Source organism: Chiloscyllium plagiosum, chromosome 24, assembly GCF_004010195.1.
Source record: "Chiloscyllium plagiosum isolate BGI_BamShark_2017 chromosome 24, ASM401019v2, whole genome shotgun sequence".
In the NCBI taxonomy this organism is placed as follows: domain Eukaryota; kingdom Metazoa; phylum Chordata; class Chondrichthyes; order Orectolobiformes; family Hemiscylliidae; genus Chiloscyllium; species Chiloscyllium plagiosum.
Genome location: NC_057733.1, coordinates 27,458,746 through 27,485,601, shown reverse-complemented (window position 1 = coordinate 27,485,601; position 26,856 = coordinate 27,458,746). Strand labels below are relative to the sequence as shown.

Here is a 26,856-nt window from a genome sequence, read left to right as displayed (position 1 = left end):
AATAAGCCAATCATTTTTAATGCACAGAGAAATGCTCTCTTATTGACTTTAGGATTGGCATTTGAAGAAGAAAGCAAACCAGTAAGGCCTCACATGTAAGTAGCTGCCACTTTGATTTAGCGACTCTAATCCTTCTGTTGTTCTAAAATACTGGAGTGGGAATTTCAGTCCAGCATGGGCAGAAATGACAGTGGGCAGGTGGGGAATTTCACACATTGCCAGACTGTGTGCTGTTTCCCCAGCTTGATCCTGGACCCTGTTCATTTTCCCAAAGGTAGGTTGGCAGAGAGAGTAGGGCCATTTATGGCTGGTGGTGATTTTCCAACGATCTGAGGAAACTCTTGCACAAAACGCCTAATGAATTTTACTCAGTCCTCAGAAGCATAATGAATAAAGAAAAAAAAAATGTTAATTTGGAGGTCCTTTTGGTTAATCCTGTAAATTACTTCCTTGTCTAATACCACTATACTTCTTGTTAATGAATAATGGATTATCGCTGTGCTTATTATTGATCATACTTTACACTGTCCTCCACCCTCAACAAAGACCTAAAAAATGCATAATTGTTTTAACAACTCAGTCAAAATCAGAGATATCACAGAAAGCTTTGAAAAATCAACAATACTGTTGAACCAACTTTGCTCAGATTTCGTGTTCTGAGACTATCATTTCTCCCTGTTACTAATTAAGCAGACAGTAATTTCCAGTGATTACACCGGCTCAATTAACACAGAACCAGGAAGTTACTGCCAAACATTTTCTGCTACTCCAGAAACTTTGTTAACACGTAATATGAATTCAATACTGACAAACAAAACCTTTGGCATTCAAAAGTAATTTTTTGCAAATGTGGAGTCTTAAACACTCAAATTTTAAATAGATTCAAAAAACAAGATAGTTAAAACAACAATGGGCTTAATCAATGTTCATTGGGATCCAGTTGGAAGGCTGGTCATGCAGTGGGTGTGGAGGATGCATGATGGACCCTTCCTGACTTCAGCACTACCTCCCATTAAGTCGAAAATCACACAACACCAGGTTATAGTCCAACAGGTTTAATTGGAAGTCCCGCTCCTTTTTCAGGTGGTTGTGGACCTGGTGTTGCGTGATTTTCAACTTTGTACACCCCAGTCCAACACCAGCATCTCCAAATCCTGATCCCATTAAGTCAGTGGTGAGAATGGTTAAGGTCAGGTTTTGTGCACATGATACATAAGCACCAACATTAATTCATGAAAGTGCTCTCTTTTACGGTCACTGATGGATCAAGATCTTTGTACTGTTAGCCAAATCATTTTGAGAAAGGATCTGCACTTGACCAGTCTTTTTTGTAAAGTTGCTGCTGGAATAGCTGAGTGTTTTCATAGTTTCAGCACTTGCACATTTCTTTTTTCTGTCAAAGCTCAGTCATGATTTTATGCATTGCAATTGTCTATGCTTCAGTGCAGAGGAAACTGGAGAAGAACAGGAATGAGGTTGAGGAGACAAAGTGTTTGGAAGTGGTGTTGAGATTATGATAATTAGCAGTCATCACAATAAGAGGTCATTCTGAATAGATGCCCTGCCACTTAGTACTTAATACATCTAAGTAAGTATTTAAAATTAATGCATTCATCATATTTAGGCACAAAACATTAAACTGCATTTCTTTAAATACTTTATACGTTATACAAATCTGCAGAATTACTGACTCTTCAGCAGTTCCAGATTTCTTTCATTCAGTGTTATTTACCTGAACTTTCAGCATAATGATTCCAGTGTCATTTGTTAACCAATAGTAGAGTGTAGGGGTTTCTGTTTTGAAGATCTTACAAAGCAACACTTGGTCTTCAAAAACTGTTTTGGCTTGTTCCTTGTGAATGTAGTGGAAGACAATAATTTTGCACCATCAATGTGAATTTTACAATGAGCTACACTGACATGTTTTGCAGGATGTGTGTTGGGCACCAAATATGTGAGCCAAGGATGAGTGCATGAATTTCTGGGAATTAGTGCATGACTTGTAGAGCAGGTGCATCCAAAAGATAATTATGTCAAAGATCATATTGTTAATGAGACCACCTACAAATGCAGACAGATTGAAGAACTGGAGATCTGCTGCAAGACCAATACTTCCCCTCTGTCAGGTTATGTCACATTACTGATACAGCTCATCGTCAGGCTCTGTAGTTCTGCAAATTATGATTCTGAACATACTTGCCATTATCTTCAAGAGAATTTTCACTTATATTGCTTCTAACCTATTCAGGCACCTTGTCTTGCTGATTTATTGATCTAACCACTCATTTGGGTATAATCTTCAACTCATCTTGATGGTTGAATTCGTTTCATTTCTGGCAGAGTTGATACAGTAACCTGCATAGCAATATGCGGCTTAATTTTAATCAATCAAAGATACACATGCAATACCAAACACATCATTTTTCACTAATAGTTCCTTGCACCTATATCTACAATTCAAGAAAAACAAAGGGATGCTTATTGCATTTATGAACGTAGGAGTGAGCGTTACTACAATGATCAAATGCTTGCAATGCTTATCAAAGGATTAGTGACATTAAATTATTAGAATTGAATTAAAATATCAATTCTTCTCATAATGCAGAGGAATTAAAATCAGATCCTGATAGTTGAAGCCAAAGAGTTTAGAGTGTTTTCTTGATCTTGGTAAACATTAAAGTATTGAAGACAATTAACCAATGGTTAAATAAATACTAGAGTCTCCAGGCAGAGTTTCATAACTCTTGTGAAAATGTATTGGATTTGTCAAGATTTGTGTAAGCAATAAATTCTGGACAGAGCACTGAGGCCAGACAAGTGTAATTCTTTCCAGGAAATGAAACTAATATTTTCTGCACAGGCATTTTCAGTAATCTTTCTCTTACCAGTTCATTGTAGCTTTTTCTATCATGTTATATGCTTATTTCCACTGAAAGATTTTTCTCCCTTTTCATTTCAATTTGATACCAAGCAACTAAATTTTAAATAGGTCTGTTAGCTACTAATTTTTTTTAAATTCCAGCTTGGTTTTAGCATACACTCTCCACCTGATTCTTAACATTCATAGCAAACACTTATTATTTTGAATTTCTCTCAGGACTCTCAGTATTATTTTTTCACCTGCATTTGTGAGTTAACATTCAAACATGCAGGAACATTTTGAGCTCTAATAAATTAGAGTGATAATATTTTGTATTTATAAACCATTATGCAGATTTCTGATGTTCCTGGAATTAGTTATGAACTACTTTTGATAAGATGTTGATCTCTTTATCATTTACAATATAATTGTGCTGCATCTCATGTGTCTAATATTGTAAAGTGTCATATATGCAAAATGCAATTATTTTTGTAGTCGTCTTGCTCAGGTTTCAAATCAGAAGTGCCCTTTTAAACAAAGATATTTAGGTAGGGAACAGAAACCAGTTGCTTACTGCCATTTTACTCTGATCTAACTGACCAGGTATTATTCCAACAAATGGAGTTGCCAGTCTGACGGTAAATTTCCTAATTACCTGACTTCAGGATGAGGCCAATTTGAGCAAGAACATATAGGAAGATCTTGAATATAGGTCTTAAAGGAACAGAGTAGGGAAAAAATATCACTACAGCAGCCAAATTTCACAGCTGTGCTGCCAAACCAAGATTAGTAATGAGTAGCACCACAGGATATCAACGAACTAACAAAAATCCTTTCTCACATCTGTTCAAACATAGACCGACAGAGTTAGTTGGCATTGTGCAATGCTGATCATATGATTATTTAAGCTTAAAATTGTTCAATTATATTTGAATACATGTGCTTTTTTTTCCACTGAAGGACAATTTACATTTGGGGTCCCATAAAGTGGACTGAAAAGCTGCTTGAATCAGAACCAGAAGTGTGTGCATGTCAGTGTGTGTGTGTGTGTGTGTGAGAGAGAGAGAGAGTGTGTGTGAGAGAAAGAGTGTGTGTTTGCATGTGTGCATGCTTGGTAGAGTGCGTGCGTGAAAGTGACAGAGTATAAGCCTGTGAGGCAGTGTGTGTGTGGGTGTGAGTGTGGGGGCTGTATGTGTGGGGAGCAGAGAAACTACACCATGTTCTTTGTAGCCTTCGACATATTACTGATGAGTATGAGCACCTCACCAAGACCTCCCTATGCCTCCACTTCTCACCTTTAAACAACCGCCAAATCTTAAACAGACAATTGTTAACAGCAAACTGCCCAGCCTTCAGAACAACATCGACCACGGCACCGTACAACCCTGTCATGGCAACCACTGCAAGACGTGTCAAAGTTAGAGTGGTGCTGGAAAAGCACAGCAGGTCAGGCAACATCCGAGGATCAGGAAAATCGACACTTCAGGCAAAAGCCCTTCATCAGGAATGCCTGGTGATTATTGTGCAGTGTCCATTCATTTGTTGTCATAGTGTCTGCCTGGTCTTGCCAATGTACCATGCCTCAGGGCATCATTGCCTGTAGCTTAGGAGATAGACAACTTTGGCCGAGTCATATGAGTACCTGCTGCATACACAATGGGTGATGTCCTCATGGGTAATGGTGATGGACTCATTCCCGATGAAGGCTTTTGCCCGAAATGTCAATTTTCCTGTTCCTCAGATGCTGCCTGACCTGCTGTGCTTTTCCAGCACTATTCTAATCTTGACTCTAATCTCCAGCATCTGCAGTCCTCTCTTTTGCCTAAATGTATCCAAGTGTCAACATGGATATCACCATTACCTGTGGGAACACCACCATTGTGCATGCGTTAGGTACTCATATGACATGCCCAATGTTGACTATCTTGCACCCTGCAGGCAAAGATGCCCTGAGGATGGTACACTGGCAAGACTAAGCAGACACTATGACAACAAATGAATGGACACTGCACAATAATCACCAGATAGGGATATTCTCTCCCATTCAGGGAACATTTCAGTCATCAGGGACATTTGGAGCAGATCTTTGGGTAACCATTCTCCAAGGTGGACTTCGGGATATGCAACAAGGCAAAGTGACCAAGCAGAGGCTGACAGCCAAGTTTGGTACCCATGGGAATGGCCTCAACCAGGACGTTGAGATGTTGTCACACTATAGGTGATCCCACTACACTGCACACTCTCACACCCCCACATATAGGCATATATACACACACACTCTTACATACTCACACATGCACACAGACCCTCTCTCATACACATGATCTCACTTAGACACACACATCTACAATCCCCACATTCACATCCACGCACCCACCCTCTCACAGACGTATACTCTGTCACACTCACGTACAGACTCTACCAAGCATGCACACATACACACACTCTCACGCGCACTCACACTCAAATGCACACACACTCTTTCTCTCGCTCTCTCTCTCTCTCACACACACACACATGCACACACACACGTATATGGGGTGAATTTGCATTTGCAGAATTGTAGTTGCAGATACATTCCATTTTTGCTCAAAAAGCACACAATTTGCAGGCAGTCAATGCATATAATATTTTATAAATTCCGACTTTGGAAATACAACCAGTCTGGCTCAAGATTGGAATACAGACAGACTCTAACCTCACACCTTTAATGCATTGTCTGAGCTGAGATGTCAACTTTTTTTTATAAAACTAAAGGTATCTTGAGAATGTGACTTAAAAGAAGTTCTGGGATTTGCATATTAATGAACCAAAACCTGCAACCCATTCTAAAAGATGAAAGACTTAACAGCAATCTAGGTTTGTTCAATATATCGTTTTAATTGCATGATACTGATCTTTTGTGATAAATTCTGTGTCTTATGGTCCTGCTCCCCAGCTACCTGATGAAGGAGCAATGCTCTGAAAGCTAGTACTTCCTGTACTTGTACAGGATGTTAGTTCGGCCGCATTTGGAATACTGTGTACAGTTCTGGTCGCCACATTACCAAAAGGATGTGGACACTTTGGAGATGGCGCAGAGAAGGTTTACGAGGATGTTGCTTGGTATGGAAGGTGCTAGCTATGAAGAGAGGTTGAGTAGGTTAGGTTTATTTTCATTATAAAAAAGGAGATTGAGGGGGGACCTCATTGAGGTTTACAAAATCATGAAGGGTATAGACAGGGTGGATAGAGACAAGCTTTTTCCCAGGGTGAAGGATTCCATAACGAGAGGTCATGCTTTCAAGGTGAGAGGTGGAAAGTTTAAGGGGGATACACGTAGCAAGTACTTCACACAGAGGGTGGTGGGCGTCTGGAATGCGTTGCCAGCAGAGATGGTAGAGGCAGGCACAGTAGATTCATTTAAGATGCGTCCGGACAGATGCATGAGTAGGTGGGGAGCAGAGGGATAAAGATGCTTAGGAATTGGGTGACAAGTTTAGACAGTAGATTTGGATCGGCTCAGACTTGGAGGGCCAAAGGGCCTGTTCCTGGGCTGTAAATTTTCTTTATTCTTTGTTTTTTTACTTCCAAACAAACCTGTTGGACTATAAACTGGTGTTGTGTGATTTTTAATTTTGTCCACCCGAGTCCAACACCAGCACCTTCACTTCATAAAACAAGTTAGTATTAAGTTGTAATGTGGCCAATATCACAATATCAAACAAAATATAATACATTTGGCTGTGCAACCTTCCTTAAAACAGGAACTTTTTCCTTGCTTGATCTCAGGAACAGGTCTTCACCATGACACTATAAATCTTTCTGCCAGTTCCATCCAGCGTTATTTATCCGATGTGAAAAGAGAAACACTAACATTCTAAAATGGTTTATTTACTATTATCTTCATGATTTCTTTTAAGACATTGGTCATTTTGCGGCTTGGTCTATTTCACAGTTACAGTGTAGCTTTAAGACAATCATTGATCCTTTAAGACATCCTGATATCAGAAAATGAGTCCCTTTGCTTCTTGAAATGGGGGCAGTTTAATGTTGCGCTGAGGAGTTAACTTCATTTGACAGTATTAACAGACAGGACAAATATCTCTATGAGTATAATTTTGGGTCTTAAACCAAAGAATCTGCTCCAAGTGACATAAACTGCATTTGCTAGCACCAAATACATAGGTCTAAGAAATTTGTGGGGAACAAATGTTTGTATTAAAATACTTAATCCAATAGCATGCCTGATTTTGGCTCTTCAGCATCATTTAATTAGTACCAATATCGAGATTATAAAGTTTGGGCAGTTGTGCTCTTGAATGAACCATTCGTGGGTGGGCACGGTGGCACAGTGATTAGCACTGCTGCCTCACAGCGCCTGAGACCCGGGTTCAATTCCCACCTCAGGCGACTGACTGTGTGGAGTTTGCACGTTCTCCCCGTGTCTGCATGGGTTTCCTCCGGGTGCTCCGGTTTCTTCCCATAGTCCAAAGATGTGCAGGTTAGGTGAATTGGCCATGCTAAATTGCCCATTGTGTTAGGTAAGAGGTAAATGTAGGGGCATGGGTGGGTTGCACTTCGGCGGGTCGGTGTGGACTTGTTGGGCCGAAGGGCCTGTTTCCATGCTGTAATGTAATCTAAATCTAAATTAAAGGAAAAATATAATTGGGAAGAATTAACCTGGAAAGGCAGGATTATCACAAAGGAGGCATCCAGGATAGGGATTGTCTGACCAATTGGGAAGAGGTAGGAAATCAGTAACTCACAGATTTAATATGGGGTCAAGGGGTCATTAATGTCCAACTCCCTACTCAAGTCAGTTTATATTTTAAAAATTATTTTTTTAGTGAAAGTCTGTATTGCTTTCTTTCCCGCTTTATAGATTGCAGGCACAGAGCAGATTTCTCTGAGTGGACCAGGTGCTTGCTTCATGCATGGACAGTGGATTCCTACATTTGTGCCCACAGCAACATTGTGAGCAAGGCAATTCAAATTTATAATAAGCATTTAATTCTCACTCATCATATTGATAGACAATATGCCATTTTACTGTCAGAAAACGTGGCATGAGGTTGAATATCCAATTGGTATATAAGTCAGAGACTTCTGACTCAGTCAGAATGGATGGCAATACATTCAATCATTAGAAGTAGGTGGGAAGATTGAACACTGGGTTTTCCTGCATAGTGTCAACTCAGTGCAGGAGTATGACTTTACCAACAGGTTTTCTGTCCCTGGAGTTTAACTTGACTAAACAAATTGTTACAATTGGATGGAAATGCTGAAGAAGAATTTATCGGATGAGGTAGGCCTAATCCACAATCTCAGGTAGAAGGGGTTCTGATTGCAAAGTCAGAGAGGCAATAGCTTCCAAACCAAAGACAGGGTTTTCTGGTTGTTGGGTGTCTGCAGGTATGGCCAATCCCATGGAAGATTGGTGTTAATATGGGAGTCATTGATTATAGTGGTAGAGAGTTTCTGAGTTTGAGAGTAGTACTTTGAGATAAAAGGCTCCTACTCCCCCTAGCTTGCTGGGTTTGCTTCCCAGGGCTGCCTTTGCTCTGCTGCAATTACCTGTTTTTCCAAAACCTAATTTATTACATTAATAGGATGTTCACTCAGCCAAGCAGATTAAATCCAAAAATCCCTGTCTCATTCCCATTGCTAATATAATGTCAATGCCAATCTACCTCTTGGGAGTGAATTTGCTACCCTTGTACCTCCTGAGCAAAATCTTGAGTTTGTAGGTAGTAAGGTTTCAGCTGCTTTCCAAGAGTTTCCATCTTGTGGATGTTTAAGCTAAGCCAATCACTCTCACCATGTAAAGATTCTGCCATTTCAAAATTAAATGTTTAAAATTCTGTTATTGGAATGGAAACAGTAGTTCCTTAGGTTTTCTGGGGAGGGGTGGTTTGGTGGCAAATCAAAGTTTATATACTTACAGGGTTACCTGTAATTGTATTTGAATTATAATTGTATACTGTCTCTTGTTAATTTGTTGTTTTTAATGAATCGAGTTGAATAATAATTTACAGAGAAAAATCAAAATGTTTGGTGTGGTGCTCCAAAAGCAACAATTGTGCCTCAACTTTGACGTCATTAGCTCTTCAGCAGGAACAATTTCCAATGATATACTTAATGCAATATTTATATTCCAAATAAAACATTTAATGGTGCTTCTATTATCACTGTACCTTGGAACGACTGCCGCAAATATTCCTGGAATATAGCAAATAGATACTCAAAGATCTCCCAATATATTATTTTGCTTCCTTTGTCATTTTTCTGTATTGCCCTTCTAACTTAAGCTGAAATAGTCAACATTATGTTTAAGTACAACAAGTGGTTGGTCAGTTTTGGATCCCCATCCAAGCAGCCATTCCTAGTGGACTTGCTTCAACTGGTTCTTGGGCTAATGGGGTGAGCTAAATTATGTTCAAGCTCGCTGTCCACTCAAATGAGCTTGGTATGCAAGATGGCAGTCGGTAATTGGAAAACACTACCTGTCCAAAAGGTAAGATCAGTTAACTGCAGGTAAATGATGGACTTTCCTTCACTTCTTGACTTTGTTAATTGCTGGATACGTTAAGAGAACCTGTAATTTAAATATTTTATGAGCAGCTTTAAAAGTAGAATCTTCCTTCATATTAGTGTTATGCTGCCTTTTATTTATTATTTATTGCTATAGTTCCACTAAGTTTCGCTTATCAAGACAGATAAAGTAGGGGGTCATTTCTCAAGTATATACACAATAAAATGAAGAGCTAAAAAGATAAAGCACAGAGTACAAGCACTACAAAAGGAATATGTTAAGCTCTAATTTTTATTTCCAACTGCAAATCATGTATGATAGAATAAGTATTACCAAATGTTTGCATTGAAAAAAGCATGGGAACGCATTTTCACTCAGGGAAATTCTTTCAAAAACGTTTGTTTCATTTATTATATTAAACAGAAACCCTAAAATTATTTCACCTTCCTTCATTCCACATTTGTTGTTTAATCTCAAATGTAACGTGGAGGTAAAATGGCTTCAGGGTTCAATCCCTTTGTTTGAAGTACTCAAAGATGAGGTGGAATCTCTGAAGAAAGGGTTAACTCTGTTTTTTGACTCTACAGATGATACTGACCTGCTGATTATTTCCGGTTAGCATTTTTAGTTTTATTTGGATTTCTAACACCTAAGCTACATTGCTCAAACATTAACAGCCTTGACTATATATACACCTGTACAGTTTAACGTCAGATCTGCTTGTTTTAGAATTTAAAACAAGCATTGCAGGCACATAAACCTTTCCATTCAGTATTAATGTGTGATAGATGTAGTACCTTTGTAGCTCCCTTAAAGTAGCTGAAATCTTCAAGCTGTGACCCAACACATACAGAGTGGCTAAGATATCAGCCCATTGTACCAACTCGCCCAATGGGCCTCCTTTTGACACCACAGGGCTGAAGACATCGCCTGCTTCCTCAGTCAAGAAACCCAGGTGGACCAAGATCTGTGAAGGAAAGAAATTCCACACAGTTAAGTTTTCAGAGATTTCAGAGCTAGGGAAATGTCAATCATTCAAGTTGGCATTTAGTTGATCAATGTGGATCAGCAATCTGGATCTAATCTATGCAAGTTCTGCCATGATTCACTTTTCTAGAGAGCTAAGAGTTGAAGGGTTCATGCTACAGTGGAGCTCTGAGTTGATTCACGGGTCTGTACTGTCATATTTCTTGGCTTATATTTCACAGTATCTGCATTCACATAGCACAGAGGTTGACTGCAGAGGTCATTTAAAGTACAAATTTGCACAATAATTAATTGAGAGACCTTTATGTTTCATGTTTATTGCATTAATTTTGACTGTGTGCATTAACACAGATGCTGAACTATTTGAGTACAATGCAAAGCACATAACATTCCCCACTGCTGGAATTGTAAATCCGTTTTGCCAGGCCTATCTGTATTGATCAGTAAGGATTAATAAACTGTTAATGAAATGTCAATTTAATATAAATAAAGCATGTTAAAGAGGCATTCTTATTTGATATGTAAGTTTCAAACAGCGTGCAGCAGTGACATGAATAATGATTCAATAATATAGCAGCATGATCAACCATGTCTAGGAATAGAAGATTTTCATCTTGCTTTTAATGAAACCTTTGATAAGTCATTGCGAAGGTCTGTAATGTAATAGATGTGCCATTTGGAATAGCACCACCTGGCTCTTACAGGCACTAAATATTTCATTTTTAGAGAACATTCCTCCCCATTTCCTCCCATTTTGAAAGAGATAGCTGTTTGCAGACATCAGATATGAATAGACAGTGAATACAAACCAAACGCTTCAGTCAGAGAGGAAGAAAAAGACCATAATAGTAACAACCTGGGATTCCACCCATTGGTAGTCAATCAGAAAGCACTATTGTACAGTGCCTGGAGGTTCCCTAGTCCCAGCCAAACACGATTCATTCAGAGAGAACAGAAGGAGGGAAAGAAATTCTTTATAGAAATAAAATCATCTTTATACAAAAGCATCTTTACAGTTGAATCATGTGATATGTAAGTTAGATTAAAAGCTCCACCAGCAGACGCCTTGAACTAAATAACAATTCAAAGTACTCAAAGTGTGTTATAGGTCACTGAGTAGTTTAATATTTGAAATCCTTTTTAGAGTACTATCTAGATTTTATTTCCACATGGTTTGTGGCTACAGATTCTATTGTGCACACTGGAGAAATAGCTATTATGCCTCTTCTTGGCATTCACAATGTGGAGGTGCTAATGTTGGACTAGGGTGGACAAAGTCAGAAGTCACATGACACCACGTTCTAGCCCACCAGGTTTATTTGAAATTACAAGCTTTCATGGTGTCACCACTTTGTCAGGTGAATCACAAACTTTCGGAGCACTGCTTCTTCATCAGGTGAAGTTCAAACTTGACCCGAAGTGAAATCAATTGGCAAAATTTTAACACATATCACAATAGTTTTGTTCATGTACATAAGGCAAAAAATCAAGTCTTATGCTTTAAATGATGACGCACACATCAAAATTATCCTTGTCTCACATATTGATATTAATTTATATAGATACAAATATACAAGGAATTACAAATTTCCCCTAGACTATTTAATTATTCTCCATTTTTAGAATTATAAAACAGGATGATAGAATCATGAAGCAGTACAGCACAGATGGAGGCCATTCCTATTTCCATTAAGAATGTGCCATTTGTAATCTGTTATCTTTTTATGTTTCTTTATTTTGGATTGGTGGACCAAAATAGGAAAAGACATGTTTTAAACCAAGAACTGTAAACAAGTTACTGCATTTTTTAAAAAAGAAGGTACAGGAACTCATTGTGAGTTGTGTTTACGCTGTTGCTTTACTCAATTATTTGGGGAAGATGTCAAAAATGTCACAGCCCCAAGGGTTTGCGTTCAGTGACCTATAACACACTTAGAGTACTTTTAATCATTATGTAGTTCAAGGCCTCCACTGGCAGAGCTTTTAACCTAACTTATGTATCACATGATTTAGCTGTAAACATGCTTTTGTATAAAGATGACTCTTTCTTTTTATAAAGAATTTCTTTCCCTCCTTCATTCTCTCTGAATGAATCATGTCCAATTCGCCCAGAGACAGACTGTGCAATCGATCGACATTCAGAACCAGTTGTGGAGACCAGGAGCCATCAGAACAGTAACAACTCTCCGTCTGGTTCGAGGACAGGTGGACAGTTTGTGTGCAAAAAATGCCAGAGCAGAAGGACTCCAGACTGAAAAAGACAGCAAATAGCAATGTTTTAAAGTTTAAAAGGAGCTGTCCTTGGTTAAGATGTTATTGTCAGTGCAGAGTTCCACCACAGTCATACAAGGGCAACCAATTTCAATTGGATATAGTCAGTTAGCCATTTGGGATGATCAGGGTCAGGAGCTCCATTTCACTGGAGTCTGGGCAGTCAGCCATGCTCAGTCCTGTAGATCCAATCCAATTACTATAGAGAGTCATGGTAAGTCAGACAGAGAGTGGCATAGAGATCGCTCAAGGATCCAGTCACTCATCAGTTTGTTGGGGTTGACCCACAGTCTGTCCTGGACATCTACTCAGTGAAAATCAAGGGGGTTATGAAGGGCCATTATTCTGGTAGGAACGTTGGGGAAGTCAATTGTGAAGATTTGGAGGCATCATGCTGGGATGTATAGAGGACAATAATTGTGAAGAGGGGTACTCAACATAGGTGTGGGAGATGATAGTGCATTTGAGGACATGGGTAACTGCAGGAGTGTCGGGGGTCATTGACATTCACAAGAACCTTGGCATTGATGGGTTTGGGACAGTTCAGCACAATGGTTGACGTGGCTTTGTGTGGGGCCAGGGGTAATGATGGAGATGAAGACTTAAAGGAAAATGGATGGGAACGTGTGCAGGCTCCGAACAGTGTTGACAGAAAGTGCAAGGAAGAAACGAATATGCAGTTTTAGGGAGTGGTCTCCTAATTACCAGATTGAGCCCATGACTGACTGTGCCAAACCTGATCTGATTTGCCTTTCACCCTCAGCCGAATGCAATCATGCAATGAAAATACAAACTGGCTGCGAACACACCAGACTGGGTGGAATTAGGTTGTTTTTTTTCTTGTCTGAGCACTCAAGATCTGTTTATGAGTGATGTAAGGCCCTTCACAGGGTTCAATTAATGCCTTAATTGGGCACTTTGACAGTATGGGTTAAAGACATCTGTAATAACAACAATGTTAAATGCATACAGGGTCTAATCTATGGGATACAAATCCTGATCACATGCAATCGTATTACAGATTAATTAGTCCTCTCTGTGAAGCTGAAGCAATCACAGATGGCCTTAAGAATCAGCTGCAGGTAACAATTCACAAAAACAATCCAAGATCTCAGTCTGCACAAGAACATAGAGCTGGTTTCCTCTCAGCTTCAATGGCTGGTGATTACCAAGTTGCAATGCTGCCTTTCTTGGGGAGGGGTGGGGGCGTAGGTGGTAGTCAATGTTTCAGTTGTACTATACAGTTACTGTATTTGTGTGACATGGCTTGTGTTGTATAATCAGAATAAGGTCTCTATGTCAATGATTTGTGTAGGTGGAATTCCATAGCCCAACTTGTATGTGTCCTCCACACCCCATGTCTGAAGGATGATACCAAACCATCTTGTGAGCAGTCAGCATTTACATCGCTCATGCATCAACAAGAACCTGTTCTGTTTTTGATGGGCCTCATACAGGTTCATTGGAAGCATGACAAATGGAGTCAGTCACAGGAGGGGTCATTCTTGCTGTAGCCATCCTGCCAGAAAGGCACAGAGTAATGGAGGTGTTACAGATGTGCCAGCCAGGTCAGGACCAGACACAACTTCCAGTAGCTGCCAAACAGCCTCCACGTGAAAAGATCATAGCTGAAGGTCCCTTCAGAATGTATAGGAGATCCAAAGTCAATTGCCCTTGGTGTCATTACCTCTGCACGCACAAGGCACATTGCTGCTGCATAGAGTCTTAGAGATGTACAGCGAGGATGTCTCAGCTCACCCTTACAACAGCTGTAGACTGACCTATGACCTGAAGGGCTAAGTGGTCATTCTGTCTCAGTGGATATCGAGGTCACAGCTGCACCAAACATTTATGAAACTGGCTGCTGCCAAAGATTCCCTGGGACCCCTATGTGGTATCTCTAATTCGCAACCCACAAATATATTAAAGTTGTTAGCAATGCAAGCAGTGTTCGCAAGATCATCCTGTTTCATCTTGTTTCCCCCTGATGAGGTCATTGCTACAGCCAAGCAGTGTGCTTTGCCAACATAGAATCATAGAATCCCTACAGTGTGGAAGCAGGCCATTTGGCTCATCAAGTTGACAACAACTTTTGAAGAGCACCCCACCCAAACCCACTAGCTACCCTATCCTTGCATTTCCCACGACTAATTCACTTAACCTTCACATTCCTGGACACTATGGACAATTTAGCATGGCCATTCCAGCCAGCCTGCACATCTTTGGACTGTGGGAGAAAACCAGAGCACCTAGAAGAAAATTACACAGACATGGGGAGAATGTGCTAACTCCACACAGACAGCCACCCAAGGTGGAATTGAATCTGCGTCTTTGGCATTGTGAGGCAGCAATGCTAACCAATGAGCCACCATTCCGCTTCCTCCTCGTGCACTGATCTACAGTCTATGCACATAGCATATTAAGAGCAACATAATGCAGTAGATTTCATCAAGAGATCCGCTTCTATTCCACCAATGTGCAATTCTTCTGTGATCAACCTTATTGCATTCTTAAAAGTCTGCACCAAAGTACCCTGGGAGCTGCCATGATGCATATCTCCCTGAGAACTCTCACGTTTTTGGCTTGTTTCAAAGTTATAAAGTTTGCTACTGGGAGACCACAGATGACAACTCCATTAATCAACCCTGTCTGAGGCCGAGCATAGATACACCTTGGTCCTGGAGGAATGTTGTCTCATTTTTATTGTACCAGCTGTGTATGGTAGAAATGACAAACAAAGTTACTCTACTCTACTCTGCTCTACTATGCCATGCATTCTTCCACCAGGGCTATTGTGGTGCAAACAATAGGACAACAGACAGCAGGCAGCAGGCAAGGAGGGGCCATGATTGCCACTAAAGAGTTGGAAGAACAACAGCAATCTTCCAGGAGGAAGGTAAGCATGTAGAGCAGGAGGAACACTACCTTCAGTATGATACAGGGCTGTAGTGCAGGCACAACAAACTAGACAGGACTTGTTCACAGCAGGTTCCAGCAGATGTGAGCTGAGGACAGTGATCACTCATCGATTGCAGATTCATTGTTGCTCAAAAATCAAACAGTCCCTGTCTGTTTCCAGAAGCAAATGCAGCTTTTTTACATTTGTTTTGTTTTCTTTGCTTTACTGTTTTTCAATAAAAGTTAACATTTTCAACCTTTGGAAGGCTTCCCAGCTTGTGATGTTCCCACATTGAACAATGAGGAGGTGTTGCGCTGGGCTATAAGGAAAGAGTAGCAGTCCCTTAGACAGGGTTCTGAGATGGTATGGCATTAATGATGGGTAGCCTGTGTAACTTTACTTTGGTTGCTGCAGTTACAATGATAGGCAAAAAGACAGTGATGATGTAAAATAGCAATACATTGATGAATGTGAGCTTATATTTACACTGAATGGTCGCCTATTCCACCAATGTGACCTTGCTCCCCTCCCACTATGTGCACTGTGAAGAGCAGCTCCTGGCTGACAGTACTTAACTCAGTGCACGGCTGAGCTTTAAATATGTTGGTGGCACTGGAAATCTCAGGAGATCTTGCTGGTGATGTGTAACATTGAACGTTGATGAGTGTACAATAGAACATGAAGCATCAGAGAGTCACATTGTATAATAATGGGGTAAGCAGTAGAAAATAATGTGAGTTAACTTACTGGAGGTCATGAAGAGAAACCCTCCATGAAAATCCCTTAAGTTGACAGCTAATTGTCAATAAAGTTCAGTCAAATGTTTCGATCTATTATGACACTTTTTCAGAGTTCCATTGGACTTAAAATGTTACATACTTTGGTATTGGTCAAACATGGTAGGTCAAGTGGCTTCCTATTTCATTCTTTGATGCTATGGTCATATACATTATGCATTTCATTAAATACAAAAGCAGTAATTTAGTTTTCTCACCTGTACTTTAAACTACAGTTGTCCAGGCTTTCCATTGGGATATAGCGGTTGCAGAAATGCACCTTCAAAGTTGGACTGTGGGACTCATTTGAAGCCCAATGCACTGACTATCCAGGGATTGCTTGTGAAGTTTAAACTTCCGATGGGTAACTTAAAACATTTAGAGTCCTATGGAAATGTATCCAACTCTGGGTTAGAGTCAGAGATTTCAGAGGGTTCTGACTCATTTACCTGAATAGCCAGCCTGGCAAAAATTAGTCTGGGCTGAGCCTAACTAAAGACTGCTCTAACTTCTGAGTAACAATAAAACTGACTCACTCTGTTAACCCTGTCACTCCATTCCCACACCCCCAAACAATAACATCCCTGACCTGACCCTGCACCCCCACAACCTGACCCCAACATGACTTCCACCTAACCAACCGTAACCTTTCATTTACTCACTAGCCATGTTAAATTCTCATTAACTCACCTACCAACTGATCCATTCATCCATCTGCCACCCTAATTCCTCACTTACTTGCCTGCACCCAACCCCTTTACCCACCCAGGCCTCGAAAGGTAAGAACCTTCTATATTGTCCTAATTATTTGTTTGTGCAAAATATTTATACAATCTTGTTTGTTTAATAAGTTATAATTATTTCATAAGTACTTGTTAGTTAAGGCACAAATGAAGACTCTATTGTAATAAATTAAGAATTCTTAAATTGTTGGCGTGTATAGGTAAAAGCGATTGATGGTTCCAAACCCTAAATTTTAAACCTGGCATCCTACTCCTTCATCCACATGCACCCTAACCTCTCACCTACATAGCTACTATTCTTTACCCACTAATGTTACACACATATATCTTCTCTCCAAAGCTAATCAGAGACTTTGAGACCTTTAAACCCTGGAATATGGTAGCTAAGAGTGTGGAAAGGCAGTGTAGTTTGGCCTTTCATACTGAACTACACTAAGCTGAAGGCTCTCAGATCAGGGACATTCCATGTTTCTCAAGAGACCTGAATTTGAAATTTGGTGTAAAAGATGAGCAATCTGACAGCGTTTGCTACTCCTTGGAAGATTCAGTCTATGGTGTTGGATAAACTTCTGATATTAACAATAGGTTAGTTGAAAATGCCAATCACCTATCCTTCAAAATTGTTCAATTTATGCATAGAACCAAGGAAATATAATAAAATGCCAATCAGCAATGTTTGAAACAAGCAACTCTTTAGATAAATGCTTCGTATTCACAGGACCATATGTAAATGTAATTTGTTGTTATTGTTTTTATTTCATGAGTGCTGACAGACCTCTGGCACCTTGTTCAAGTGAGTTTCCACATTCATGAGTCTAGAAAGTGAGTGTTGGCCTCAACTGATGGTGGACATGTATCACTTAAAAAGATTGGTTATTTCTGCACCTTTTATCAGATATATAATTTCCCACAGTCTTTTTTGTCCCCAACTCACCTTGGCTATCTTGAAAAGAGGAGAAAGTGAGGACTACAGATGCTGGAGATCAGAGCTGAAAATGTGTTGCTGGAAAAGCACAGCAGGTCAGGCAGCATCCAAGGAGCAGGAGAATCGACGTTTCGGGTATGAAAGGGCTCATACCCTGGCCATTTAGGTCACTCCTGGCCCTTTCCCAGCCCAAAGCACTGAGATTTATCAAAATATCCAACTGTGTAAGTGGTTGTGAGCAACTACAAGAGCAAGCCATAGATCAAACAAATGTGTTCTGTGCTGTGTGGTTTAGGATCAAACCATGTGGCATATCTAGTCTCTAAATATGGTCATGCAAATGTGAAGCTCACTTGTAACTGCTATATTTAATACTTCCAAATTATCCCTGTGAACTCTTGTTTAGTAACTTTCATTTTGTCAATCATTGCAGCTCCTTTAAAAGACAAAAAGTTACACATGTCGATTTCTGCAGTAAGCAGGTGAGACACCAAAGAGAAGTAAATAGAAGATTAGCACTTGACAGAATAGATGTTTGTATATGGGCATTAAATCAACAGAGGTAATGAAAATAAATTTTATACACCTATCATTAAGAGAAATGCTACTCTTCAAGCTGAAAAGCATCATTTAATAGACTGAAATAAAACTAAAGAATTGTAGATGCTGAAGAACTGAAACAAAAACAGAAATTGCTGGAGAAACTCATCAGGCCTGGCAGCATTGGTGGGAAGACAGCAGAGTTAATATTTCAAGTCTTATGACTCTTTATTAGAAACAAATGGACTGAATTGTATAAACCATTTCATGTAGAGTCTTATTCACATAACCGTTCATCTACAACATTACTTGCCTATTCTTATGTAATGTATATACTTTGGTGGCTGGAACTCATGAACAATAAAAAATGCTTTCAAACTGGTCTTTTTTGTCATTCATTTGTGGGATGTGGGTGTCATTGTCCAGGCCAGCATTTATTGCCTATCTGCAGTTGCCATTGAGAAGGTGGTGGTGAGCTCTTTCTTGAACTGCCGCAGTCTCTGTGCCGTAGGTAGACCCACAATGCCATTAGGGAGTGAATTTCAGGAATGGTGGTATATTTTTGAGTCAGGGTGGTGAGTGGCTTGAGGGGAACTTGGTGATTGTAGTGTTCCCATATATCTGCTGCCTTTGTCTTTCTTGATGGTAGTGGTCATGGGTTTGGAAGGTGCTATCTAAGGGTTTTTGGTGAATTTCTGCAGTGTTTCTTGTAGATAGCACATACTTCTGTTACTGAGCATCAGTTCTGCAGGGAGTTAATGGTTTGGATGTGGTGCCAATCAAGCTGGAGCAATATTAAAGATCACTTAATTTCCCAAAAGAAAATGGAACAAGTTTCCTACTGATTCAGGATCAATTGGTACTTTTAAGAAAGCGAGATCAATATCCGCTGAGAACTAGGATTGAGGACTGTAAGAATACTTAATAATATTGCTTGCTTTTTTGATGTAGCAATTAGAAAGTAAACTATGGGATAAGCAGGTAAAGTGAGAGGGAATATAGACTTTTAATGATGTTTGATGGTACTTTCTGACTGAATTTTCTTACATCTCTAGATTTCTTTACACATACGAAGAAGTTGAATAATTCAGTGCAGAGAATAAAGCACACCAGGCAATAACTTATCAAAGACAATACTCTTATTATGTTGTGGCTAAACGGATGTTGTTGATCAGAGTTATACCTGAATGAATACCATGCCTATTCAAATCTCAATGTCTATTCACCTTCTTCCGTTGCCTCTTTCTCATCTCAAGTTTCTCTCTGAGGCTCTGAACTGCCAAAATCCATTGTGTTGACAATCTCCGGATTCTCTTTTTCATGAATATTAGCGATTCCTTTCCACTGCCCATGAGTTCAAGAAGTTGTGTGAAGTCCATTCGATAGAATGCCTGCTGCTATGAGAGAAAAGCGACAGTGAAATTGCCACAAGTAACAGTGACTGAGTTTCCTATTAACTCCAGTTTGGATTATCGGAAGTTGGTCTTTCACCTATTCATTCAGGCAGCATCCCAGTCTGTTGCAAAGAAAGTGTCAATAGAAGGCATACTATTACAGAGCACATCACAGGATTTTGTCATTTCCTTTGTGCATTTTTCACCCTTATCAAACAAAAAAAACAGCTAAAATTTCTATTGTGTGCAAAGGCATATTGGAAATGGAAATACATAAGAGGATTATATCTTTGGCCAACCAAGTTAAAGCATTACATTTCAGGAAGGAAATGAGAACTCTGAAAAGTTTATTGTTGTGATTCACTGGAATGATGCAGCAAATAAGAGACTGTTGTAATGAACAATTGCTTGAAATTGTTTGTCTTTCTTATTTGGAATGGAGTTTTAGGATGGAACCTAACAGAGCTTTTTTATACTTACACATATTTTTGAGAAGATAAATAGCGAACGATTTAAGGCGTCAATAAAAAGAAACATAAACTCAATATTGTCATAAGCAATGTAAAGAGAACATTTTCACATATGGAATACAATATGGACTTCCTTACCATGACTGGCTGTCAGGACAAGAATAAAACATTATTTAAAACAAAAGTAGATAGATACTTAAAAATAATGAATATACAAATGAAAAGGAAAGACAAAAGAGTGAAGAGATAGAAATAAAGATAACCCCAATTGAAAGTTCAGGGTTGGATTTTACAGAGGGGGATGTGGACAGCTCACACTCCCCCATAATGGAAAATCGATGGCAGCTGATGGACCTTAAAGAAGTCGACCCCCACTGCCATAGCAGGCTGCAGGTTTGCTAACATGGTAGAAACTGGAACTCTGTCCCACTGTGGAAGGAGGCCCAATCCTCTGGAGCTGTACCCTTTCTGCTTGTCTTAGCCACAGCAAGGAGGTTAGAGTGGGTATTACCAGGAGTCCAACCAATCTGATAAAGAGGGCCCAAGGGATCTGTGACTTGGACAAGTTGAACATGTTGGGTGGAGAAGGTTTGACCCTCTTAGGGAGGGGGATGAGAGGGGTGAAAGGTGGGTTTTGGAGAATGCACAAAGGGCATGCCCCCTGTATTATGGTAATACTTTGGGGGGAGGTAAGAAGGAGGTGGGTTGGGCATCTATCTAATTTTATATGTTCTAACACTCCCCACAGAAAATGCATCCAGAAGTGATTGTAAAATTGAGCCACAACTATCAGTAAATGTGCAATGGATCAAATTACCACTTGCTACATTGTTTTTTTCTAAACAAATGAATAATGGGGAAATATAAGACCGCAGGAAATTGGAACGGAATAGACCATTCAGCCCCTCAAACCTGCTCTGCCATTCAGTAGGATCATGGCTGACCATGTCCCTGCCTTTACCCATAACCTTCAACTCCCAATTGATTAAGAATCTATCTATCTCAACCTTAAATAGACACATGGACTCTGCCCTCACAGATGTCTGTGACAAGGAGTTATGAAGACCCTCAACCCTCTGAGCAAAGAAATTCATTGTTAACTCAGTCTTGAATTGGAGACCCTTAATTCTGAGACTATGCTCCCGGTCTTAAACCCTCCCAAGAGGGGAAACATCCTCTCCACAGTTACTCTGTCAAGCCTCTGAAGAATACAATATGTTTCAATGAGATCACTTGTCATTCTTCTAACATCTAATAACTAGAGTCCCTTTGCTCATAAAACAATCTCTCCATACTGAGAATCATCCTAGTGAAACTTCACTGAACTGCCTCCAATGAAATGATATATTTCCTTAAATAAGGGGACCCAAACTGCTCACAGTATCCAGATATGCTCTCACCAGCACCTTGTTCCATTGCAACAAGACTTCCTATTCTTATTGTCCAAATAAATAAGGGCCAACATTCCACTAGCCTTCCTAATTACCTGCTGCGTTTGTGTGCTCACTTTCTGAGTTTCATGCATAAATACCCCAAGTCCTTTTCATTCTGTAATTCTTTCCATTTAAGTAAAACTGTGTTCTTTTGCTGTCCCTTCCGAAATGAACAATTTCACACTTTCCCACAAAATTTCAACCATTTGCCAACTTTTTGCCCACTTACTTTTGCCCATGCAGAAAACTGTTTGCTTCCCTCTTAAAATAAGCTACATTTGTTTACGTATTGTTACATGCCCTTATGTACTCGTAGACAGATATTTTTATATTCCCTCAGCTACCATTGATTATTTTATTGACTACTTTAAAACTGTTAATAAATGGTGGTCAAGAAAAAAAACATACTTTGTCAAATTCCTCAAGTTGCAATTTGAAATTCTGTTTAATTAAATTCTGTATTAAGTTCAGAACCCAACATTACAGTTGATGGTATATCTTCATAAGGTAGCACCAGAAGCATATCCACAATTTCTGCTCTCCAAATTTCCCACATGAGCTGGTACTATATATCCCTAATATTATTATTCATATGTTCCATTCACCTCCGAAGGTGAACTATGGTGTTGTTATGATGATGGATCAGAACCCTAAAATACTAAGGGCATTTTTGACTTTTAATTTCAAAATGTATGTTGTTTAAAAAGAGGACTGCAGAGAAATTAGTAATTGCAGGTGCATAAAGAATATCTGTGGGAGCAGTGGGGTGTAACACCTGAAGGTATCAGAGAAACTTCAAAACAGACTGGACTGTGATTTCTTATTACTATAATTAAATGTGGGGCTAATGGCCCATTGTTCGACAGCAAGCCAATCCCTGCAGATTATGTCCTAAACTGCAGACACTTGTTATGTTCCTTTTAAGAATAAACAAGTACACAAGTAAGAAAAGTGCCATTTCCAATTCTGCTGGAGTAGACTAGTGGGACCGAGTGCTGTATTGTATACCTGCATTGGAGTATTTGTGAACTGTGAAGGTCACAATTGCAGAATTACCCCCTAGTTGGCCCCAATTTCCACATAAAGACTCTCTCACTCTGAGTGCTGCAAAGCAGTTTAGAAAAGGAATCAGGATGAAGGAACTTTAATCAGCCTACAAAATCAAGAATCTCAAAAAGCTGTAAGCTCTACTGCAATGGTCACAATGTTCAGCTATTCATTCTTCATGAGCTGTTCAGAGAATGAACCAAATATCTCTTTTTATTAAAAAAAAACTTTTACCTTCTTAAACTCATTTCTTAGTTTTAATTTGCATGTATTGTGTTGTGCTACTAATTTGTCTTACATTTAGTAATTAATATTCCATCGTTTTTAACTTAAGAAAGCCTGGTTAAATTGACTCCTTTTAAAATTTAAGTTAATTTGGGTCTGGGAGAAACTTATCCAAGAGGAAAGGATCATTCTTTCAATGGGCTTTATTGCAAAAAGGCAAGGGGATGGGGTGAATGTAGTGATCATAACAAGGTTAATTCCTGATGAAAGGCTAATGCTTGAAAAGTCGATTCTCCTGCTCCTTGGAAGCTGCCTGACCGGCAGTGCTTTATCAGCACCACACTCTTCAACTCTGATCTCCAGCATCTGCAGTGCTCACTTTCTCCCATTACAGCAAGGTTAGTTGAGTGGACCTCACAGTATAAGAGTTCCCTGTTTGGGACTGTTAACATGGTCAGGGAGCCCTGGCGGACAGACATAAACAGGACTGTCAAAGTTTCTGTTCACTCTAAGAGCTGGTTTTGGGGAAGCTGAACCAGTGTTAATTATTATGCATGTGTGAATCAAGGTGATGTGAGATTGGTCTCTGTGGAGTTAGTTCGGTGAATAAAAAGGGAAAGCCAGTTCATCCCTCCTCAGCCAGGAGCTTCACAGTTTGGGCTGTCCCATCTAGAACCACAATAAATTGTGGCATCTCACCAGGGTCTGGTTGGAGCAGTAAGTAATTCCACTCCAGCCTGTAACAGGTTGGTGGATGACAAAAACAACACAACTCTACTTTGAGGAAAAGCTGGTTGTAAAAGTTCTGTAACTATATCTGTGCTCATTCAAAACAAGCCCTCAATCATTGGTAGGCCAGTTACCAAGGGCTGTAAATACAATTTTGTACCTTATCTCATTCAGATGTTTCCTTTTAACTTGCACGACAACTCAAGCATGAAATAATAGTGCAATCCACTTAGAACACAAACAGGATGTATGGAATAAAAATAAAGCCTGTTTTTCTGCAAAGCATTTCAAATTTCAGAAATATTGGAAAATATATAATCAAAGCACATATTAAATTGTACTTTAAATATTTACAACAATACAAACAAGGCTAAAAAGCTTGATTTCCTTTAGCCAGGAAAACTCCTTATGTTCTCATTCCAAACAGCTATTCAAATAGTAAAGAGAAAACATTATGTAGAATTGTGCTCAGCATTCATTTAAATGTTTTTTTGTCGGAAATCTAGTGCATTCATGAATGAAAGGTATAAAAATGGTCTCAAGTACCAGTACATGGCTGATCATCACATGGCTCTTTGCTTCAGCTTGATCTACAATTATTTATGTACGTGAAGTAGACAGACTTCTAATCAAAGCATGAATATCACGAGCCTTGTAAAATGGTTGAAAGTCCATACAATTCTTTTAAATTCAAACATAGAAAACTGAACCGCTGAATCAATCCGATGCCAATGATTTGAATAATTGTATGGACTATAAGTAGGTACAGTACAAACTTTAAGTCCCCAAATAAATGAATGTTCTGTTCAGATATTTCTTCTCTAATGATGTGAAAGGAAAGTTGGCATTGAGGTAGAGAAGGAAAAGCAATTTGATCAGGGCCTACCAGGTTTGAGTTTGACGGTTTGGTTAAGTAGACTAAACCAACTGAGCCACTGTTCATGGGCTGTGTACTTATCCTTAGTTCCGAGTCAGATATTTGGAGTCAGGAATTAATCCATCCTGAATTCTATCCCAGTCATTCATGATGATGTAGAACTGACACAGTATTCATATCAGCCAACACCATTGGAGATTTTGCAAAGAATTACGCTTGCTGTGTCTACAATTAATACTTGGCATAATGTCTGATCCTTTGTTCCAATTTCTAGCTTTTTCATACAAAGAACTGCATTGAAATTTCAAGCAGTCCTCAATTTCAAATTCATCTATTCAATTTTCAGTATCTTACAATATAGAAAAATCTGATTTGCAAGATCATAACAAAGATTGTCAACACAGTGTATTCATTATGTTAGAAAAATACTTCACTCATTGCATTTTAGGAAATTGCATGAGAATTACTATATTGCATACATAATACAAAAAACCTAACATTTTCAATTACAGAACAGAAATTTAACATCAATAATTAATAACACATTAACCAATGAGAATGGCATTATTTTAATGGGAAGCAGTTGCATTTTATTCATTTAGAGACATTTTAGAGAAAATTTAATAGTCATAGTAACATATTTTTAATAAGCAGGTAACCATATTTTTCAGGAATAATTGTATATAATTACAATTTGCTGTCAGGCAGCAACTTTTTAAAAAATAAGCAATTCTTTCTTGCAGCAGTTTTAAAAAAAACACAAATCATTATTTGTGGTTTTCAGACAAGGGAGGTTCAGCTGCTTTGGATCACAAAAGCTATTGAATGATTTATTTGGGAAGAATTACAGAGCATTTTTCTTTACAAAAATGTCATATTACATTCTTCCAGATTTTGATTGAAAGAGTTGATTTGATTATTAAAATAACCTTGAAGGCCACAACAATTAAGGTAAATAGATTTTGGGCAAGAAGGATTCCATTAAAATGCTCTAAACAATGAGAATGTATGGATAGAATATAAAAGCTCAGGAGGAAGCCAACCAATAAATCAATATTAAATACTACAGTGAACTATCTACTTCAGCTAGAGTTTAGAATGCTCTTCAATTTTTTTCTTTAGAATGCATTTACTCAAATTGATGGCTATTAAAGTCCCATCTCCTCAAAATCCAGAATCTGCACAATTCATACTTTTAAATAGCACAATTTTTTTGGTCTCCAGTTAAAATGAACACTTTATGTATATGGGCAGACATCCTTTACCTGGGCCGAAAGTGGGAGGCAACTCAGTTCTGGCTGGTAGTGAAAACCAGGCTCCATTTTGGTGGCCACAGTCATAGAGGGCAGCACGGTGGCTCAGCAGTTAGCATGGCTGCCTCACAGCACCAGGAAACTGGGTTGGATGCCACGCTTGGGTGGCAATCTGTGTGGAGTTTGCACATGTCAGGGTGGGTTTCATCTGGGTGCTCCAGTTTCTTCCCACAGTTCAAAGATATGCATTTAAACTAAAAAATAATGCAATACTGAAACACAAGTTTAAAAAAAAATAAGTTGTACTCATCAATCACATAATTTTTTTTCAAGTGAGCCTCAAGATGGGTGGCAATGTTTACACCTGAAATCAATTGGGATTTTACTTCAATATTAAAATATACATACAATCAAGTTCTTCAATCTTGAGGATTACATTGTGATTTTAGTGGAAAACGAACTGGAAGGCAGCATACTTTTAGTCGTATTTTACCAGGATCAAGTAGATTAGGTCTCTGTACCAGCATCAATGTTCCAAAATTGTTGCCAGTTGCTATGAATGTATATTTCTTCTGTTGTTACCTCCACATCCATTCTCTTGCTAAGACAACCTAATTTTCTGTTCTACCTGGACTTTAAGCTTTCACAGATATCTCAATGGCTGAATGCCAATAGGGCCTGACCAAAATAATTCAGACCTCTCATTGGTGCCATCAGGTGGACAATATGATCATTGCAACCAGTGCCTGCCTATTAAGTACACGAGATAAAAATCAACTCGAGAGGACCGGAAGAGAGAAAAAAATCACATATAATTCCCTCTTCCTCAAAAGGCTAAATGCAATTAAGAAGTGGTGAAATATAGGAACACTGATTGTAAACAAACCAACCAGATAATAATGGGACTTGCTCA

At 39.1% G+C, this 26,856-nt stretch overlaps 1 protein-coding gene across 5 annotated transcripts in view; it reads right to left on the bottom strand.

The window, feature by feature from the left end:
* Positions 1-26,856, bottom strand: part of LOC122562112 (alpha-1,6-mannosylglycoprotein 6-beta-N-acetylglucosaminyltransferase B) — an 854,937-nt gene that overhangs the window by 305,554 nt on the left and 522,527 nt on the right. For 3 of the 5 annotated variants that reach the window (XM_043714642.1, XM_043714641.1, XM_043714644.1), the window contains 2 exons: positions 19,742-19,909; positions 10,172-10,341 (listed from right to left, as the gene is read on the bottom strand). In XM_043714642.1, the coding sequence (XP_043570577.1) occupies positions 10,172-10,341; positions 19,742-19,909 (338 nt within the window). Of the gene's footprint in view, positions 1-10,171; positions 10,342-19,741; positions 19,913-26,856 lie in introns of all 5 variants that reach the window. The other 2 variants (XM_043714643.1, XM_043714645.1) reach the window with 2 other exon arrangements.